Source organism: Pterocles gutturalis, unplaced genomic scaffold, assembly GCF_000699245.1.
Source record: "Pterocles gutturalis isolate BGI_N339 unplaced genomic scaffold, ASM69924v1 scaffold15437, whole genome shotgun sequence".
Taxonomy (NCBI): Eukaryota; Metazoa; Chordata; class Aves; order Pterocliformes; family Pteroclidae; genus Pterocles; species Pterocles gutturalis.
The window spans coordinates 55929-67494 of NW_010115841.1; the positions used below are offsets into that span (position 1 = coordinate 55929).

General features: G+C 42.3%; 1 protein-coding gene across 1 annotated transcript in view; it reads right to left on the reverse strand.

Annotated features, from left to right (window-relative positions):
* The window catches only part of LOC104463126 (centrosomal protein C10orf90-like), a gene marked incomplete at its 3' end in the record, with an annotated part of 53799 nt that extends 48586 nt beyond the window's left edge, over nt 1-5213 (reverse strand). The window contains exon 1 of the mRNA XM_010075330.1: nt 5048-5213. Coding sequence (XP_010073632.1) covers nt 5048-5213 — 166 coding nt within the window. The remainder of the gene's footprint in view (nt 1-5047) is intronic.
* Between the last annotated feature and the right edge of the window lie 6353 nt (nt 5214-11566).

Sequence of the window (11566 nt, forward strand, 5' to 3'; positions counted from 1 at the left end):
TGGGAAATGAAAAGTTTTCAATCAGTGTTTTTCACTCATCTCATACAGCTAATTCAGATCCGGAGGAGATGTTTCGTTTGTCAGCCGTGGCTACATGACAAGGCTGTGGCATGGACCCTCAACATACTTTCCATCTTAGATTTCCTCAAATGCAGGTTATGAACACAGTTGCTTTCTGCCTGTTAGTAATTACTGTCAACCATGAGGTGACAGCTCAGTAGCTGTCATTTAAATATATTAAGGCTGACATGCAGGTTCAGAACTTCCCTTTCTGTGGCTCTGAATTATTTAATCATCTGCAGTTCAACCAGAAAAGAGCTTGGGGCTCTCTCCTCTTGCCCCCCTACCCACTCTTCTGCTCAAGAAATTGAATCTTCCTTGGACATCACTGGGTGTACACAAAAAAAAAAAACCTTCTCAGGAGCTCAGATAATTCCTGAACTGATCACCCCACTGGGAGGAAGAAATGCACTTTCCCAGAGAACTGTGCAATTCAAGACTTGAGGATGAATCGTTCTACAAGCCATGGGGAGTGTGACTGATGCATTACACCATCACACACAACCGGGATTAACGCGGGTTGCTCATCACCGATTGTCATCTGGGACAGGTTTGCACCTGGGACCACACACATAGGTTTCAGTGTGACTGTCCTCAGCTCATCCCTCCCTCTCTGGAGAGATACAGAGACAGAAATATCCCATGAAATGAAAGCAGTATTGTATGAGAAGAACATTCTTGAAGATATCCCCTTGGGGTTGGGCTGGAGCACAAAGAGGGTGAGGACTGCTGCTCCTCCAGGCCTGGCTGCTCTCAGGCACAGAATGGGATTTACAGCAAAGGAACAGATGGAGAACAAGTAAAAACCTCTATTTTAAGGTCATATGCATTGCAGTTTTATCTGTGCTCTTGTTGTACTTAATATGTGCAGTCATACCAGCTCAGCTTTCCCACTTAGAAGACACTAGACAGCTACTAATAAGCATATAATTAAAGTAGTTATGTTGGTTTAGTCTTTTGTTAAGGCTAAAGACCAAACTGAGTCACCCACAATGGCTCGCGGTTCCCTTCCGTGGGAGACAGGTCCCTGGTCACGGCACAGCTCTGCACTGCCCTACACGCAGCAAATGTGGCAAGTCCCATCCCAAGGACGTGCCAGACCATAGACACATCGAATCATAGACTGGTTTGGGTTGGAAAGGACCTTAAAGCCCATCCAGTGCCACCCCCTGCCATGGGCAGGGACACCTCCCACTAGCCCAGGTTGCCCAAAGCCTCATCCAGCCTGGCCTTGAACCCCTCCAGGGATGGGGCATCTCCTGCCCCAGGCTCTGCTCCATAGCCAGCAACCACATCGTGCCGTGCGAGCTGAAGTCCTCTGTGTGGCTCTGACCTGGGGGACCAGTAAAGTAGGTGGTTGACGTTCATCCAGCACTCGGCTTTCCCAGGGCCACGCTCCCAGACCTTGCTCAATCTGCACGTTGTGCGGGCTGCGCGCTGGCTTTTCCAGTCTGTCTGCTTTCGCTGCCACGGGCTCCCAGACAGCTGCAAACCAGCAGCTAGAAAATTTCCTCTGTACTTTCAAACTCACCTTTTATTTTGTATACTACTTGGGCTTAGAACTGGAGGTCATTTCAAATATCTTATTCCAGTGTAACTGCCATTTATACAAGCTTTGCAATGGAAGCCCAAAGCAGGAAACCTCAGCTCGCTGTCACGTTGATGCATCAAAGTCCGTCAACCGTAGCAATGCCCCCAGCCAGGCAGAACGGCCACAATGTGCTGCCTTTGTGGCACCAACCTCAAAGAGCAGCAAAATACCTCTCACACAAAGGAGGGAGTGCTGCCAAACCACGAAGAACCTGCTCTTACCATCGCTCGCAGCATGCACACCCATAGCTTTGCTCTCACGGAGTTTCTAACCTGGGGAAATAGTGGAGATGCATCCCCCTGCCCTCTGTCTTGGGTGGGAAGCAAGGAGACAGGAGGAGAGACATCTACAGAAAACACCTCTTGCTGTTCTTAGATTGTGCATGTATAAAAAAAAAACCCCAAAAAACAAAAAATACCCCAAAAATCAGGCTGTTCCAAATAGCTGCACGTGTGGGTTTTGATATAAAATGAGCTGAACCATTCTAGAGCACTTTTTTTTTTTTTTTTTGGCCAAGTTTTAAAGACTTTTCAAGAAATTTGCATTAACAGCCACCTCCAAAATTCACAAGAGGTAGTAAAAATTAAAAATGGGCACCTGACCTCTGCCCATTGCCAGAAGGGGATCCTTAAACAAAAATAGCTGCATGTGATTTTTCTTTTTTTCTTTTTCTTTTTTTTTTTTTTTTAATTCAACAAAGGAGAACAGATGTAGAGAAAAGTACCCTCAAAGCTGTGGTTATAAAGTTCAAGTCAATGTGCAACCAACACTTGTGGGGTTCTCCAAGGGTTAGAAATGATGTTGGTCCTGGCATGGGCAGGGGTCAGGGGACAGAAAGGGACGTACTGGAGAGACATAATGCTCCTGCTGGGACCCTGCATGGCATAAGTGAAAGGAAACGCTGCTGCCAAGGGCCACTCCAGCCTCTCCCCTGGCAGCAGCCACCAGTCTGCCCTTCCAGCCTCTTGGCATTCGTCATTGTATTGCCTCCAGCTCTCTCCTGCCCAGAAGAGCCACATAGCCTCAGCTTTAAACTGTTTCTATACGATAACTGTGTGCAAATAGATATGAATAATATAGCACACCTCATTCGCAAATACAAAACACCCAAATCTTTGCTATATACTGAAGCTGAGTAAAGAATAATCAGCTCGTTCTTGAGATCTCAGTGCAACCAACAAAAACCCAACAGGTATTTAATACCAACTTCACTAAACTTTTGTGTACCATCTGGAACCATCACCTGTTCCATTTTTACTTCATTTCTATTTTGGCCCCTTCAGGGTGCACGTAAGAGAATATTTCCACAGAGGAAGCATCTTTCCATAGCAATGACTGCAATGGTTACAGGGTAATGACCGTATCCACACGGCCACCACTGGCATCCAGCACAAACACAGGCTGATGCCTTGCAGAGCTCCAGGAGCAGTTCATGACTATTTACACTTCTCACCCCCATTGTACCAAAAGCTTTTAAAGTAATTAGTTTTCCCTCATTAAGAGATGCACTGCCTGGGGAAGGGCACATGGGTGCTCCCAAGCCCCATCCTGGATTACAGGGCAGCACGACGTGGTCTTGGAGTGGGAGGTTCAGAAGCGCCACGCTGGGCTGATGGGGAGGGCAACACCACCGCAACGTTTCTATAAACACATTATTCCCAAGGCAGAACTGCAGGGGTTATTTTAGCAAGCTCACAGAGCACAACAGCAATAAAAAATATTCACAGGACGTCAACACAAAACTCACGGACCGAAATCAGAAAGATGAACAATATTTATTAACATCACTTTTATGGACATCCAAAGGTACTTGATGAGACAGCAGATGTCACAGTGATTTTTTTGCTAAAGTTGCATCCTATCCTAAAAGAAACGAAGTGGACATACCTCACGGACCATAAAACCTACAAACACAGTCAGTGGGGTGAGTAGTGCTGTTCCAGCGCAAGCACATCTCTAAGAAAACACGTGGGGCTTGTACCTTCTCCCTGACACATCTAACATGTTATTCCATTTTTCTTTTTTGTACTTTTTAGAAGCAGACTAGACATTTGGTAAAGTCTGATTGAATATTACCACTAACGCACTCAAACGCATTCACTAAAAACTGTGTTGCCAAAATTATATTACAGAAGAAAAAAGGTAAACCAGACACTGTTATCTCCTTGAAAAATATAGGCTTTACGCTACAGCACCTACTGATGTGGGGCTACTGAAACCAACAGGATTACTTAACATGAATGAGGATTATTCCCATGATTAAGGAGTGCAGGATTACATCCATTGTTTGCATATCTTCTGTTATTTACATATCCCTATTTTCACCTGTTTTTTTTTTTTCTCTCAAAACAGAGGCAGAGCATTTAATTACCGTTAGCACTAGATATCATTACACTGTACTTTCATCCCTTCAAAGTTTGCCTGTCTTTTGGATGTCAAATAAAATGCTTTTATGATCAAAACAAAGAAAAGAAAGTAGAAGCAGCAGAAACTGGACTATGTAATTAAAACCAAACAAATAAAAAGAAGGAGAGCTCGTTATCCACAATTGAAACTTATTCATGATTCATTTCATATTCCTAGGCCTCTGCTCTTGGGAGCTGAATATTTCTGGCAATTTTTGAACTGTGCCAAGCAGTGAGTTACCTGAGAGTTCTCAGGCAATGCTGATAGTATCTCTACTGGAAAATAACAAAAAAATCAGACAAACAACTGGAACAAATACTATACGTAGGTATACTGATAATGAACAATAAAGAAAAACATTTTGATGCTTTTCACCTTATAAAAAAAGTGATAAGTGTAGCTTTAGTTCATCACTGCCTTATGCTTTACATACAAAATATCTCTCCTTCCTATCTTCAGAAAAATAAAGTTACCAATGCTTTTCAACAGAACAGTTAATGCATAGTTAATGTTTATGATATCGAATAATTAATGCATGGTATGAATGTTATGCAAGTCTCAGTTCCTGTTTCCCAGCCCAATCAGAAATGCATTTAGCTGAATAAAGAGCAACACAAGTTACGCTTACACCAGGGAACCAACATTTCTTCTGAAAAGTAACACATCTTCTTTTAGATTCTCAGTTTTGCTTGCAAGAAATTAAATTTCGATGACAAATATATTTTGGTTTAGTAGTGCGCTACAGGGATCTGAAAATTGAAATAATACGAGTTAGTGTAAGGAGGCTTGGTCCTAACTTTATTGTTGTTTCTGTAGCTGCTGTTTATATATTTTCAAGAGTCAAAAATAAAGATAGCGCATGCCTTTTTAGGCTTCTTTAAGTTATTTTAAAAGCAGATTATTTTTAGAAAGACCGGTGAAATACCGCACACTACAGTTACCCTAAACCGAAAAAAGTTGCAGAAAACATCAAAAGTTGCACAAACTTACCAAAGCAACCCGTTTTCTTCCAAGAAGAGTAGCTGATAGTCAAATACATTTGAGTTACAAAAGACTGTGCTTCCCGGCTCCATTTGGCATAAGGTTTAACCTGAAAATCCACCCGGCTGTGTCGGGCGCAGCGGAGGCACGACATTCTCCCCTCTCCAGAAGGCATTTGGGTGCTCTCCGGGGACGTGCGACGGCCCGAGTGTGGCAGCCACTTGTTGCAATGGTAACAGGGAAAGCCAGGATCTGCCCGCTCAGGCTGCGAGAGCATGAATAATTCATGCCTTCCACCTCCCCGCATTAGCATGCCGCTCAGGCAACTCCAACCAAGCCATTCATTTTTGTCCTTTGTCTTCAAGAAAAGCTGGCTGGATTAATGAGGGTTGTCCGTGATGATCAGACCTGGCTCTGCTGATTTATTTAGGCTGATTGGTTAGAATTTGTGTCCCTAAATGCGTGGGGTTTTTTTATAGCCAGAAGAGAAATTCAGTTGTGCATCCTCCCAACCTCCGGCAGGGCCGCGTGGGTTGTTCGGCTACAGCAACACTATCCAGCTACAGCACATGAATGTTTCATTTTCTGGACTTAAATATTGAAGCTGAGCTCTTTGTTTGCGAGTGCTGGTCGAGGAAAGTTAAGAGGAAAGCTCCAAGCACGCTCCACGCACGTGGTTTTGCACATATTTCTGTCATGACCTCTTGGGCTGTGAAATAGCTAAGAACCGGCTTCCAAAATATTTGTGTTCTAGGGACATGAAAAAAAAAAAAAAAAACCTGCAATGAAACCCATCAAATTGAGAATTTACTGGTTTTTTTATTAAAAAAACCCCCATCCATTGCAGTGTACTTTTTCAAAGAGGTTTTTAAAGGTGATATTTTAATTTTTATTCCAGGTTTTTTAAATAATTAGCAGTAGCACCATTATATTCTGTGATGTTTCCCATCTAGAAATCTATAAGTGAAAATAACTGAAAACGAAATCAACCTAATTCTGATTAATTGATCGCAAAACTAATAATTGAACACAATTAACAATTTTTTTAAATCAATTACCCGTGTAGTTACATAATGCATTATTGGGATGTAGAAACGGATTTTTATCATCTTGTCTGACACTGCTAAGTAGAGCACTGGAATATTGCATTAGTTTGGTATCTGTATTCTAAATAGGACACTGGCAAATAATAAAATGTAGAAAATAGCTGCAGAAGTTATTTGAACCCGCTAAGGATAAAGGTTTTAAAAATATGCGATTCAAGCTGCTTTGCTGTCAGACAGGATATTGAGAGTTAACTTGAGTACAGTGTACAAAGGGCTTTACAAGGAGAAAATACCTGGAGTACATGCTTCTAATGGAGAAGGTGATTACCTACTGCAAATTCTACTGAGTACACTAGTGACCTCCGCATTTCCTAGGTACCTTTCTAGAAGCCATGCTTTTGCCAAGCAAATAACAAAAAGTGATTGGAGGCAGAGCAGACAAAAACACTTAAAATGCAGGGAACATAAGAACAAATTCCTCAAAATCCTCTTGGCATTGTATCGTGTTTGTGTAGCTCACTGAAGTCCACAGTACATACCTTCTTATCGGTTGAGTACAGTGATTTAGGTAATCTTGAAAATTAAAAAAATGTGCATTAATGTCAAGATTTCATCCAGAGAGCCACAAGACTGTAATGCCAATGAGGGTGATGAATGTATCATGGCAGACTTCAGAATATTCACTGCTCAGCCTTTGTAGAACAACCCAGGTGGACGCACTTTTCTTCCCACAATTTTCTCACCATTCCAGTTAAGAAAGAAAAATAACTTGGAGCACCAGGATACAAAACAATTTGATTTTGTCTGAGAAACAATAAGTGAAGCTTTTTTCTGCCTCTCATATTCTTATTCTAGACTGTTTTAGACTGAGAGAAGCACAACTTCATTCAGTCTTTGATGCAGATGGGACTGAATGACTTCCAAGACTTTGATCCCCAGCTTAAAACTGCAGCAGGGACAGAAGTTTGTGATAATCTGCTAGATTTTGGCACCAACTAGAACGTTTTGTTTCTTCCAGATTGCAGGTGCAGCAGGGTTTCAAGGTGGTGATTACAGAGATCAGTGCTGAGCTCATCCCCTCCTGTGGTGGGCTTCTAACCATGGCCAAAGATGATGATGATGTTTTCACCTAAAATAACGCTATTTCTTCACCTGCACTAAATGTTGAAAACGTCCTTTAGGATCTGTGCAGCATTAAAGGAAAGGTTAGGCAGAAAGGGAGAAGATGGCCAGCCAGATACTGGCCAACTCAGTCCTGGGAAACATTTTCCCGCAGGATGTACCGAGAGCAAATTTGCTTTTCATTCCGTATATATAACGATATCTCTGGCTGCAGCTGTGGAAGGGGATTATGCAGGTCGATATCAGCAGAACAGCTTCAGAGATGAAGTTGGCATGTCCTGCAATTTCTCTAGAGGTCTCCAGGTAGATGGTGAACAGGAATGAGTGCAAGGAATAGCTGTCTACGGATGCTCTGCAAGTTTTGCCTGAAAAACTGATTGACACAGCTGTAGCTCAACCTACCCATTCAGCCAGTGTCACGTATACAAGTCAGTGACAAATTATGGTTGACTGTGCTTGAAAGCTACAGAAATGTTGAGTAGCACAAGCATGAAGATGGGGTTCCTATCCATTGCCATCAAAATATCATCTCTTAGTGCTGTTGACAGTTTAATAGCTACTTCTGCACATTGGAGAGCATGGTGAAGTACTGCCACTATATTATTAACCTAGGTTGGAACTTTTCTGCAAATGCAGAGCAACAAAACCACACAAATGGAGCTTCTGAAATAGTTTAAGATTAAAGGTATGCTGTTCACAACATGAATAGTATCTCTCTAATTGCATTTCAGGAGGATCCAGTAACACTTTAACCCCCAATTACATTATAATTTTTTTTTTTCAGATCAAATTGATTCCATTCCATTTTAAACATCCAGATGATGACATTCAGTTCAAATCAAGTGTTTTAAATTCTGTTTGTTTCCTCTAGGCAGCATGGGTTGGAAGGGACCTTAAAGCCCATCCGGTCCCACCCCCTGCCATGGGCAGGGACACCTCCCACTAGCCCAGGTTGCCCAAAGCCTCATCCAGCCTGGCCTTGAACCCCTCCAGGGATGGGGCATCCACAGCTTCTCTGGGCAACCTGGGCCACTGCCTCACCCCCCACACAGGGAAACATTTCTTCCCAGTATCTCATCTCAGTCTCCCCTCTTTCAGCTTAAACCCATTACCCCTCACCCTATTGCTTTACTCCCCAATAAGGAGTCCCTCCTCATCTTTCCTGTAGGCCCTCTTTAAGCGTTGAAAGGCTGTTTTATCTCCACTGCTCAGAATAAAATGCCTTTGTTCAAAGTTGCATCCACATATGTAATTACTTGAAATCACTCCTCGAATATACTGAGTTGCATCATACCTTTGAAATGGTTTGCATGCCCTGAATCTGTCACAGCTCAAAGATGACACATAGAATATCACACAGACTAAGCATATAGCATAGCTGGGAAGGGACAGGGTGATCTATGGAAAAGATTTGGGATGTGTGACTGTCTATTGATGCCTTTAAATTAGCTGTCACTGTAGGATCTGGTTGCTGTCAAGGTGTTGCAACAAATCGGTGAGATGCATCTAGGAGGTTAGTGAATCCACTCTCTGCTCTGCCCGTGGGCTGACCCTTCCCTGTTGGCTGTCCTTCAGGGTGTCACCTCAGATATTTGGCTTGTTTGGTTTTGTTGTTGTTCTTTGGCATCACTGGCAGGCCACGTGTTGCCTATGACTGCCACCTACTCAAGGTGGCCCCTAGCCAAGGTGGCCAAGCTGGCCTTGGGATGAAACACCAAATGGTGGCTCTTCTGGCACGTGGCACCAGGAGGGACAATGCTCCAGGACAGCCAAGGACAACACCGTTAAGCAGCCCTGGAGAGCCGTGGTGATGGGGTGTCAGACTTGCCAAAGCCAGGGTTATGCATCCTGCCCTGACATGATTCCCCATCTGTTTTTTTCAAAGTACCAGGAAAACAAAGCAGTACAAAAAAAAAAAAAAAAAAAAAATAGACAGGGGTAAAAGTCAAGCTGTGAAAAGAAAAGTCAAAAGCCAGAAAATTCAAAGTTAATGCTGATTCTTTAACTCAAGTCATTAACTCAGAGGCATGCCTGAAGCCTGGGCAGAAGCCTTAGCTGAACCCTTGCTGGTTTGTGCAACGGGCTGAGGATTCACACATCCGAGAGGGCACAGATTCATACGTGGATATAGGAGGGGAGCGGGGACTGGGTAGTTAAAGGGCTGGAAGTCACTGGTATGGGGAAAAAGAAGGGCAATCGAGAAACAGATTTCCTGAGAAATTAAGTAGGGGAAGGGAGGTGAGAGAAGAGATAAGCTCATCCCAGAGACTGGCAGAAAAAGAAAGATTAGAGACACTAACAAATGAGAAATACGAGAGAGAAGACGTGCGTTAAAAGCTGGCCAGGGAAAGAAAGAAGGGCAGATAGGAAAGATAGGGAATAATTGTGAAAAACACAGTGAGAGGAGAACGACTTGGATAGGGATCTGGTATCGATCTGGCACAAAGATGGGGACTGGAGTGAAAATGGAAGGAGGACAACAATCTCTCAGAGGAAAAAATGTAATCAGGACAGTGAGAGACTGAAGAATTAAAATCAACAGGAAAAAAACTCCTCGCATATGGTGGCAGGGGACAGCAGAGTCAGAGCATGTCAGATTTGCTCCTCTTTGGGAGCCAAGGTAGGACAGGATTGAAGTCTCCTTTCCCCTCTCTGCCCAGGATGCTTTGCATATGGATGCTGCTGGCTGAGTCCTATCCTTAATTTCTGCTTATTATTTCAAAAATTCAAATTACACTAGAAATAGACAATCTAAGGCAATCATTCAGACTGCAAATGAAACACCCCAAAGTAAGGAAATTCTAAGAAAACAGAGGAGGAAGGTTTTGGCAAACCCTGTGATCCATCCATATATATATTGCCCTTCTGTTCAAAATCTTACAGTACTTTGGCTCTTTGAAAATACACACAGCTGGATACTTACATTTAATTAAATAGTTTTTAAGATAATGACTACAGCAGCTTCAGCATAATTCACAATTAAAAGCAATCAAACCCAAAATTCAAAATTGCTCTTATTCCAATATCTGGCATCAGTAATAGCCTATATAGTTTTCCATGAAATGGGAGTCATAAAACTCCATCCCAGAGTTTACAGTTGCAGTAAGTACAGATTTATGGGTAATAAGAAAGCATCTATGTGAACCTTCTTGTGCCACTCGCTTATTAAGCTAAAGCTGAGACATCCTAAAAAAAAAAAGTCTTTGATTAGTTTAAGCTCTTAATTTAACAAAACAAGCAGTTTAAAAAAATACAAACTACTATTCTCCAGCCACCACATACATGAAACTACTAATATTTTTGCAAGATCAATAAAGTCACAGGTGATTTTCTAACAACCTAATTAAAGCATAATTTAAACCTAAGAGCAAGGATGGTTTTGCATAAGCACAGAGTCAAGGGAAAGAAAATATCTGTTAATAAAAACCATAGTACTGTTTTTGTATAATTCCTCTATGTTTGTAATACCTACAAAGACCCTTTAGAAAGGAAGTTGCTTTGCTTAGAAAGTCATGTAATGAAAGTACTTGTGTAATTTTTCCCTTGAATAAACAAGAACATATTTTCTGTTCCGTCATGTAATCCATGCATTAAGGGAGAACAGTGCAACGATGAGAAAAAATAATTGAAGTTAGAAAGTCAGGAAAAAATACCGATAAGCAGGCTGAGGGCATAGTTTGCTGGCTGACATTGCAGATGCATTACATAAAGTGGCTAAATATTTGCACGGAGTGCAATTAACCTTCTGCATGGACTTGAAAATTCTGAACATTGGCAAGGTATTTTACTGCCGTTAAGAGTTACTGTCCCAAAGATCTGTGAAATCTTGGCTCTTTCAGAGGCAATAGCAGATCTGCCCACACTTTCATAGGTGACCAGACTACACCAGAAGCCTTGCTTGCCCCATCCTTTCAATGCCACCTACTCATGAGGGATATCTTTCTGTTACAGCCCTCCAAGATACCCATCCTTACAGGGGATCCTTTATTCTCATTATTTAATAGTTATTGAATAAATCATTAATCAGACAAGTATGGCAGTGTGGGACAGACTCGTGCCACGTGCCTCATCTGACATCCACCACCAGAGCCCATGATGGCCAAGGAAGGCCCAGCTGAACTGCTGGAATGGGACAAGGAATAAAGGAGGGTGTCTCAAATTTACTGGGAGCTGCGCTAAAGGACAACATTGTCTTCAGACATGAGAAACAAGAGGCTTTGGATACAAGTGTCCTTAAAACCCGGAGTGAAAACTCCCTTCCTTTTCATTATTAAATATAACACCACCTAAATTCTCCATTGCACTTTTTTTCCTTATTGCAGCAGAGACTGTTAAGAAGAACTGTCGGTATTGCACAGCC